Raw genomic sequence first — 10,139 nt, 5'->3', positions numbered from 1 at the left:
ATGGTGGAAAGCAGCTCGCCTCAAGCTGAAAGAAAAAAAAACGTAACTGGGCAAAAACTCTTGCTAGTGGACATGAGGGTCAAGTCAGAATCATACCTGCACAATTCAGTCAATCAATGCAACTCCGATGCAGGATGTCAGGATAAAATGCACCTTATCAATTGCTCCAATATCTGCTTCAGAACATTTTGTCCAAAGGAGATACACCAAATGAATAATCTATCAAAATAAGCTCTGACACAAAGTAAATCCATAAATGTATCATTTGAAAACTAATAGCCCTACATAGCTTATAATTTCAGAAATAAAGTATCTTCTGCAGCTCATTATTTTATTTTATTTCAGAATTCATATCAACGCAATACAGATGGTACAAGGTTGCAATGTGTTGAAATGTATGCATTAAGAACTTAATGCCAAGCATTTTACAAAGGCTTTGTATAATACTTAGAGATAATTAATTCCCTTGTGTAGGTATAATGCTATACACATTGAAAAGTCTGCACTCTTAAGATATTAGCACTCCCCACTTAAGAATTATATTTCTTGTGAGCTTGGTCCTTTTTAAAAATTGCATTATAGAACACATTTGAGAGAGTACTGCCGATCATTTATAATAAATGCATCTTTCAGATTTTCTCTGCTTAAAACGACCTGCCGTTTCAGTAACCTTGGGAAAGTCCTCCTCGAGTTTTTTTTTCAAAGGAATGCATGTTAAAAGTGGCAAGGACACATGGGAGTAAAAATTTCCAAAAATAAATATTGTTTTCTTCTGCAGGAAAAAGTGATCTGGGTGGCAAATGGTTAATGATTTCCAACTCGGTCCCTGGGAATAAGTCTCAGTTCTGATCCATGCTTTAGGAAAATATTTCCTGCAATAAAAGAACAAATACAAGAAAGCTGGTTAATGAAAGGTGTTCACCTGTTTGCTTCCTTTTAGGTGATATTTTGTACTCCCAAAAAAAACACATGTAAATAAAGCGGCTTATAAAATAATTTCAGAGACACTCGTTTTCCTATTCTAAATGGTTAAATACTTGAATTCACTATGGTTTTGAACCTGCACTGTGAAATTTATTTGTGCAAGATTTCTGCCCTGCATTTAAAGGAGATATTTGCATATGTGTATCCTGTGGTGTAATATCCATGTAACTATTTTTCAATAAGAAAAATGCATCACTTGTCCAATTTGGAGCATCATTGTGGTTATTTTTCCCCTCTTACCTACTTTGTCAGTGGGAGCATTGGATTATTTTTCAAATTCTGACAAAGAAACAACTATAACAGTTTCAGCGGGAGCATTGCGGAAGGAGGTTGCTGGGAGGTAAGTCAACCTTTAAAAGCACTTGTCTTTGCAGGGGCAGGCCAGTCGATTTCGGCGGGAGAACAGCTGGTGAGTCAGTTTCAGCGGGAGCATTGCGGAAGGAGGTTGCTGGGAGGTAAGTCAACCTTTAAAAGCACTTGTCTTTGCAGGGGCAGGCCAGTCGATTTCGGCGGGAGAACAGCTGGTGAGTCAGTTTCAGCGGGAGCATTGCGGAAGGAGGTTGCTGAGAGGTAAGTCAACCTTTAAAAGCACTTGTCTTTGCAGGGGCAGGCCAGTCGATTTCGGCGTGAGAACAGCTGGTGAGTCAGTTTCAGCGGGAGCATTGGGGAAGGAGGTTGCTGAGAGGTAAGTCAACCTTTAAAAGCACTTGTCTTTGCAGGGGCAGGCCAGTCGATTTCGGCAGGAGTGGAGCTGGCTGGTTAGTCAATTTCAGCAGGAGCTGAGAATTTTTCTTTTTTTTTTTTAAATTAGTTTTTTAGGCGGGAACAGGAAGTTCACCCGCGGACGTCTGGGAAGACCCTCACCAATAAATTCTGGTGGAAAGGAAACCCGAGACACTACACGTGTAGTGTCTCCCACCCGCCCTCCTCCTCTAACCTAATAATAAAACCCATTGGTGTGAGGTAAGTACCATATTTTATTATATTATTATTTTTTATAAAAATTTAATTTAGTTGTTAGCCAGATCTTGGTAGAAAGTTAGAGGAATGGCAGGGAAGGGAGTGCAATGTTCCTCCTGCAGGATGTTTGAGGTGAGGGATGCAGTCCCTGCTGATTTTACCTGCAGGAAGTGCTGCCATCTCCAGCTCCTCCAAGACCGAGTTAGGGAACTGGAGCTGGAGTTGGAAGAACTTCGGATCATTCGGGAGGCAGAAGGGGTCATAGATAGCAGCTTCAGGGAATTAGTTACACCAAAGATTGGAGATAGGTGGGTAACTGTAAGAGGGACTGGGAAGAAGCAGTCAGTGCAGGGATCCCCTGCGGTCGTTCCCCTGAGAAACAAGTATACCGCTTTGGATACTTGTGGGGGGGACGACTTACCAGGGGTAAGCCATGGGGTACGGGCCTCTGGCACGGAGTCTGTCCCTGTTGCTCAGAAGGGAAGGGGGGAGAGGAGCAGAGCATTAGTAATTGGGGACTCGATAGTCAGGGGCACAGATAGGAGATTTTGTGGGAGCGTGAGAGACTCACGTTTGGTATGTTGCCTCCCAGGTGCAAGGGTACGTGATGTCTCGGATCGTGTTTTCCGGGTCCTTAGGGGGGAGGGGGAGCAGCCCCAAGTCGTGGTCCACATTGGCACTAACGACATAGGTAGGAAAGGGGACAAGGATGTCAGGCAGGCTTTCAGGGAGCTAGGATGGAAGCTCAGAACTAGAACAAACAGAGTTGTTGTCTCTGGGTTGTTGCCCGTGCCACGTGATAGTGAGATGAGGAATAGGGAGAGAGAGCATTTAAACACGTGGCTACAGGGATGGTGCAGGCGGGAGGGATTCAGATTTTTGGATAACTGGGGCTCTTTCTGGGGAAGGTGGGACCTCTACAGACAGGATGGTCTACATCTGAACCTGAGGGGCACAAATATCCTGGGGGGGAGATTTGTTAGTGCTCTTTGGGGGGGTTTAAACTAATGCAGCAGGGGCATGGGAACCTGGATTGTAGTTTTAGGGTAAGGGAGAATGAGAGTATAGAGGTCAGGAGCACAGATTTGACGTCGCAGGAGGGGGCCAGTGTTCAGGTAGGTGGTTTGAAGTGTGTCTACTTCAATGCCAGGAGTATACGAAACAAGGTAGGGGAACTGGCAGCATGGGTTGGTACCTGGGACTTCGATGTTGTGGCCATTTCGGAGACATGGATAGAGCAGGGACAGGAATGGATGTTGCAGGTTCCGGGGTTTAGGTGTTTTAGTAAGCTCAGAGAAGGAGGCAAAAGAGGGGGAGGTGTGGCGCTGCTAGTCAAGAGCAGTATTACGGTGGCGGAGAGGATGCTAGATGGGGACTCTTCTTCCGAGGTAGTATGGGCTGAAGTTAGAAACAGGAAAGGAGAGGTCACCCTGTTGGGAGTTTTTTATAGGCCTCCTAATAGTTCTAGGGATGTAGAGGAAAGGATGGCGAAGATGATTCTGGATATAAGCGAAAGTAACAGGGTAGTTATTATGGGAGACTTTAACTTTCCAAATATTGACTGGAAAAGGTGTAGTTCGAGTACAATAGATGGGTCGTTTTTTGTAGTGTGTGCAGGAGGGTTTCCTGAAACAATATGTTGACAGGCCAACAAGAGGCGAGGCCACGTTGGATTTGGTTTTGGGTAATGAACCAGGCCAGGTGTTGGATTTGGAGGTAGGAGAGCACTTTGGGGACAGTGACCACAATTCGGTGACGTTTACGTTAATGATGGAAAGGGATAAGTATACACCGCAGGGCAAGAGTTATAGCTGGGGGAAGGGAAATTATGATGCCATTAGACGTGACTTGGGGGGGATAAGGTGGAGAAGTAGGCTGCAAGTGTTGGGCACACTGGATAAGTGGGGCTTGTTCAAGGATCAGCTACTGCGTGTTCTTGATAAGTATGTACCGGTCAGACAGGGAGGAAGGCGTCGAGCGAGGGAACCGTGGTTTACCAAGGAAGTGGAATCTCTTGTTAAGAGGAAGAAGGAGGCCTATGTGAAGATGAAGTGTGAAGTTTCGGTTGGGGCGATGGATAGTTACAAGGTAGCGAGGAAGGATCTAAAGAGAGAGCTAAGACGAGCAAGGAGGGGACATGAGAAGTATTTGGCAGGAAGGATCAAGGAAAACCCAAAAGCTTTGTATAGGTATGTCAGGAATAAGCGAATGACTAGGGAAAGAGTAGGACCAGTCAAGGACAGGGATGGGAAATTGTGTGTGGAGTCTGAAGAGATAGGCGAGATACTAAATGAATATTTTTCGTCAGTATTCACTCAGGAAAAAGATAATGTTGTGGAGGAGAATGCTGAGCCCCAGGCTAATAGAATAGATGGCATTGAGGTACGTAGGGAAGAGGTGTTGGCAATTCTGGACAGGCTGAAAATAGATAAGTCCCCGGGACCTGATGGGATTTATCCTAGGATTCTCTGGGAGGCCAGGGAAGAGATTGCTGGACCTTTGGCTTTGATTTTTATGTCATCATTGGCTACAGGAATAGTGCCAGAGGACTGGAGGACAGCAAATGTGGTCCCTTTGTTCAAAAAGGGGAGCAGAGACAACCCCGGCAACTATAGACCGGTGAGCCTCACATCTGTAGTGGGTAAAGTCTTGGAGGGGATTATAAGAGACAAGATTTATAATCATCTAGATAGGAATAATATGATCAGGGATAGTCAGCATGGCTTTGTGAAGGGTAGGTCATGCCTCACAAACCTTATTGAGTTCTTTGAGAAGGTGACTGAACAGGTAGACGAGGGTAGAGCAGTTGATGTGGTGTATATGGATTTCAGCAAAGCGTTTGATAAGGTTCCCCACGGTAGGCTATTGCAAAAAATACGGAGGCTGGGGATTGAGGGTGATTTAGAGATGTGGATCAGAAATTGGCTAGCTGAAAGAAGACAGAGGGTGGTGGTTGATGGGAAATGTTCAGAATGGAGTGCAGTCACAAGTGGAGTACCACAAGGATCTGTTCTGGGGCCGTTGCTGTTTGTCATTTTTATCAATGACCTAGAGGAAGGCGCAGAAGGGTGGGTGAGTAAATTTGCAGACGATACTAAAGTCGGTGGTGTTGTCGATAGTGTGGAAGGAAGTAGCAGGTTACAGAGGGATATAGATAAGCTGCAGAGCTGGGCTGAGAGGTGGCAAATGGAGTTTAATGTAGAGAAGTGTGAGGTGATTCACTTTGGAAGGAATAACAGGAATGCGGAATATTTGGCTAATGGTAAAGTTCTTGAAAGTGTGGATGAGCAGAGGGATCTAGGTGTCCATGTACATAGATCCCTGAAAGTTGCCACCCAGGTTGATAGGGTTGTGAAGAAGGCCTATGGAGTGTTGGCCTTTATTGGTAGAGGGATTGAGTTCCGGTGTCGGGAGGTCATGTTGCAGCTGTACAGAACTCTGGTACGGCCGCATTTGGAGTATTGCGTACAGTTCTGGTCACCGCATTATAGGAAGGACGTGGAGGCTTTGGAGCGGGTGCAGAGGAGATTTACCAGGATGTTGCCTGGTATGGAGGGAAAATCTTATGAGGAAAGGCTGATGGACTTGAGGTTGTTTTCGTTGGAGAGAAGAAGGTTAAGGGGAGACTTAATAGAGGCATGCAAAATGATCAGGGGGTTGGATAGGGTGGACAGTGAGAGCCTTCTCCCGCGGATGGATATGGCTGGCACGAGGGGACATAACTTTAAACTGAGGGGTAATAGATATAGGACAGAGGTCAGAGGTAGGTTCTTTACGCAAAGAGTAGTGAGGCCGTGGAATGCCCTACCTGCTACAGTAGTGAACTCGCCAACATTGAGGGCATTTAAACGTTTATTGGATAAATATATGGATGATAATGGCATAGTGTAGGTTAGATGGCTTTTGTTTCGGTGCAACATCGTGGGCCGAAGGGCCTGTACTGCGCTGTATTGTTCTATGTTCTATAAAACTTGGTCATTTGAATTACTGAATGCCAGCTATTTGACTTTGTCCAATAACCATTTTATTCAGTTAAGAAACAAACTAGGAGTATTAAAATTTTCATAGAATCCAAATAATACAATTAATCTAAATAACTAAGATTAAAGACCGTGATTCAGGCTTTTTTCATTACTTTACATAATTGTAGAATCAGCAGAACAAAAGGACTGTGTGTATTCAATCGTTTTAGATTAAAGACTTTTCACTCTGCACTGCAATTCATAACCAGCAAAGTTGGCTGAAAAATACAGTGTGCAGGTCACACATAAAAGCATCTGGCAATTCCACAGCACAAAATCATCTCTAAAATAAAGAACAAACTCTGAAAAGGCATATTGTTGGCTGGTGAGAAATGTGCAATCAACACAGATATGGTGTGTTCTTCTCAGGTTAGACAAAGAAATATTGCTGTGACTGCATGAAAAGGAGAAAATATTACAACAGCAACATAAAAAGAACCTTACTCAACATTTAGTGGTGCTGCAGCTGAACTAGAAGCTCTCATCGTTTTCACTCTGAGGTCAAATTGGATATGCATTCTGTTCAAAAGGTACAGGTTTATGAACCCAATGATGAGCACACAGAAACAGGAGATCATAAGAAACAGCAGGCCAAGCCTTGGCACATCGAGCCTGCTCGGTCATTCAACACGATCATAGTTGATTTTGGGCTTAAACTCCATTTTTGCATCCACTCTCCATATCCCTCAATTCCATGAGACACCAAAAAATGATCGGCCCCTTTATCCTCACACTGTGCCTCTGTGTTTTAGATACTCCAACAAACGGAAACAATCTCTCAGCGACCCCCTTCAGAATTTTCTGGGCTTCAATGAGGTCACCTTTCATTTTTCTAAATTCCAGAGACGATAAACCAAATTTCCTCAGGCTCCAAACAAATGATAACCCCCGCCCCCCCCTCCGCAACCCAGAGGCCAATTTCATGAACCTTTACTGTTCTGCCTCCAATGCAAGTATATCATTTCTTAAAGGTACACACCAAAGCTATGCAGTATTCCAAATGTGGTCTCACCAAAACCATGTACAATTGTAACAAGACCTCTTTTTCTTGTGCTCCAATCAAATGAAGGCCAACATGCTATTTGCTTTCCGAACTGCTTGCTGCACCTGCATGTTAATTTTCTGCAATCGTTATACTAGCACCAATACCAATTGTATGAGAACATTTTCCGCCTTGTAAAAAAAATTCTGCTTTTTTATTCTCATTTAAAAATAAATAAATTTAGAGTACCCAATTCATTTTTTCCAATTACAGGGCAATTTAGTATGGCCAATCCACCTACTCTGCACATCTATGGGTTGTGGGGGCAGAACCCACACAAAAACGGGAAGAATGTGCAAACTCCACACGGACAGTGACCCAGAGCCGGGATCGAACTTGGAACCTCGGTGCCGTGAGGCAGCAGTGCTAACCACTGTGCCACCATGCTGCCTGCTTTTTTATTCTCATGACCCAAGTTAATAACTTCATACTTGCCTACATCATGCTCCATCTGCTATCTTGCTGCTGACTTACCTAACCTGTCTACATCTCTTTGCAGCCTGCGTTCTCCCCACAGCTTAACTTTCCACCTAATTTGATATCATCAAACTTGGATACATTACTCTGTTCTTCGCCCAAGTCATCAATATAGATTGTAACTAGCTGAGGCCCAGCAAAGATCCTTGCAGCACTCCAATGTTCGCTGCCTGCCAACTTGAAAAAGCCCCGTTAGTGCACATCATTTTCTATCCGTTAACAAATCCTCTATCCAAGCAAAAATATTGCTCCCTACCTCATGATCATGAGCCCTTATTTTTCTTATCAACTTTTATGCAGCAAATATTCAAATGTCTTGTTGTAATCCAAGTATACTACATCTACTGGTTCCCCTTCACCTATCATAGTCCTTACATCGTCAGAAAACCAACACATTTGCCAAACAGGCCTTCCCTTTAGTAAAACCATGCTAAAACTATGTTGACTTGTTCAAAGAGCAGGCATTTCTAAATGCATTGTTGAGACTTCCTTAATTATAGTTTCCAGCATTTTCACTGATGTTGGGTTAACTGGCCTGTAATTCATGGCTTTCTTTCTCACTACCACCTTTCTTTAAAAGCAGTGCAACATTACCAACTTCCAATCCAGTGGGACCATTCCCGAATCTAAGAAATTTTGGAAAATCATTGCTAGCACATCCACTCTCTCTGCACCAACCCTTTAGGCCATCAACCTGAGGATGTGTCAGATTTTAGTTCCTCAAGTTTCTCCAATACTTAGTCTGTCCTGATATTAATCTCTTAATTTCTTCACCTTTTAGCCCCAAGATTATCGCCCATTTCTGGTATGGAACCTTCTATTGTGAAGATAGACACAAAGTATTTGTTCAATGCCTCCCTCATTTCCTTGTTCCCAATGATACATCTCCTGTCTCTGCTTTTAAGGGAGCAAGATTCAGTTTAGCTACTCATCTTTATATGATTATAAAATCTCTTATGATGTATTCTATATTTCTGGCAAGTTTACTGTCATATTCTATTTGGAGTTGGTGTTGCGCAGGTCAAAGAGACACAGCCTGAATGAGTAAGACACATCCAGAGTGGGAATTTTAAACTTGGTAATTTGGTGCAGAGTGGGAGAAGGTGCTTTTTCCCTACTGTTTTGTTCTCTCTCTTTCTTCTAGCCTGTAATTGTTAATCTGCAGGGAGGGAACCAGAGAGCATCGGAGACCCTCAGAAGGCAAGTAGGTGATTTTTATTCAATTTTACCTTTTCAAATTGTGTGTGTGCGTGTGTGTGTGTGTGGGGGGGGGGGGGGGGAATGGAAATTGAAGTGACATCACAGAAAAGCTGTGACCGGAGTGGCTGGTTGGGAATCTACACTAAATTAAAAAAATTAAGCATTGGTAAACTAATTAAACATAAGTACTATGTATCTAAGCCAGAGATCGGAGAGTACTGTATTTGGCTTTCACATTTATAGTAGAAATCTAGTGCTAGCAAACAGATAGTTAACAGTAACTTTTTTAATTTAATTTTAACTTTAATTTACTAATCAATTGACGCAACATCAGTTAGAGGGGTGCAGTACTCTGACTGTGAGATGTGGCAGGTCTGGGAGGCTTCCAGCGTCCCGGATGGCTTCACCTGCAGAAAGTGCACCCAACTGGAGCTCCTCACAGACCGCATGGTTCGGTTGGAGCAGCAATTGGATGCACTTAGGAGCATGCAGGTGGCGGAAAGCATCATAGATAGCAGTTATATAAATGTGGTCACACCCAAGGTGCAGGCAGAGAAATGGGTGACCACCAGAAAGGGCAGGCAGTCAGTGCAGGAATCCCCTGTGGTTGTCTCCCTCTCGAACAGGTATACCCCTTTGGATACTGTCGGGGGGGGATAGCCTATCAGGGGAAAACAGCAGCAGCCAGAGCAGTGGCACCACGGCTGGTTCTGATGTTCAGAAGGGAGGGTCAAAGCGCAGAAGAGGAATAGTCATAAGGGACTCTATAGTCAGGGGCACAGATAGACACTTCTGTGGACGGGAAAGAGACTCCAGGATGGCATGTTGCCTCCCTGGTGCCAGGGTCCAGGATGTCTCCGTACGGGTAGCAGGCATTCTGAAGGGTGAGGGTAAACAGGCAGAGGTCGTTGTACATATTGGTACTAACGGCATAGGCAGGAAGGGGCATGAGGTCCTGCAGCAGGAGTTCAGGGAGCTAGGCAGAAAGTTAAAAGACAGGACCTCTAGGGTTGTAATCTTGGGATTACTCCCTGTGCCACGTGCCAGTGAGGCTAGAAATAGGAAGATAGCGCAGCTAAACGCGTGGCTAAACAGCTGGTGTAGGAGGGAGGGTTTCCGTTATCTGGACCACTGGGAGCTCTTCCGGGGCAGGTGTGACCTATATAAGGACGGGTTGCATCTAAACTGGAGAGGCATAAATATCCTGGCCGCGAGGTTTGGTAGTGTCACACGGGAGGGTTTAAACTAGTATGGCAGGGGGGTGGGCACGGGAGCAATAGGTCAGAAGGTGAGAGCATTGAGGGAGAACTAGGGAATAGGGACAGTATGGCTCTGAGGCAGAGCAGACAGGGTGAAGTTGCTGAACACAGCGGGTCTGGTGGCCTGAAGTGCATATGTTTTAATGCAAGAAGTATGACGGGTAAGGCAGATGAACTTAGAGCTTGGATTAGTAC

The 10,139-nt window shown here is 44.5% G+C and overlaps 1 protein-coding gene across 2 annotated transcripts in view; it reads right to left on the bottom strand.

Annotated features, from left to right (window-relative positions):
- Positions 1–314: 314 nt before the first annotated feature.
- ufm1 (ubiquitin-fold modifier 1) overlaps positions 315–10,139 on the bottom strand; it is a 70,573-nt gene continuing 60,748 nt past the window's right edge. For both annotated transcript variants that reach the window (XM_072477061.1, XM_072477062.1), the window contains one exon: positions 315–872. Coding sequence is in view for 1 of the 2 variants with exons in the window: in XM_072477062.1 (XP_072333163.1) it covers positions 805–872 (68 nt within the window). In the remaining variant the exon portion in view is untranslated. The remainder of the gene's footprint in view (positions 873–10,139) is intronic.

This window comes from Scyliorhinus torazame, chromosome 15 (assembly GCF_047496885.1).
Source record: "Scyliorhinus torazame isolate Kashiwa2021f chromosome 15, sScyTor2.1, whole genome shotgun sequence".
Lineage (NCBI taxonomy): Eukaryota > Metazoa > Chordata > Chondrichthyes > Carcharhiniformes > Scyliorhinidae > Scyliorhinus > Scyliorhinus torazame.
Note: the sequence above shows the minus strand (reverse complement) of the source record. Positions and strands in the feature narration are given on the sequence as shown.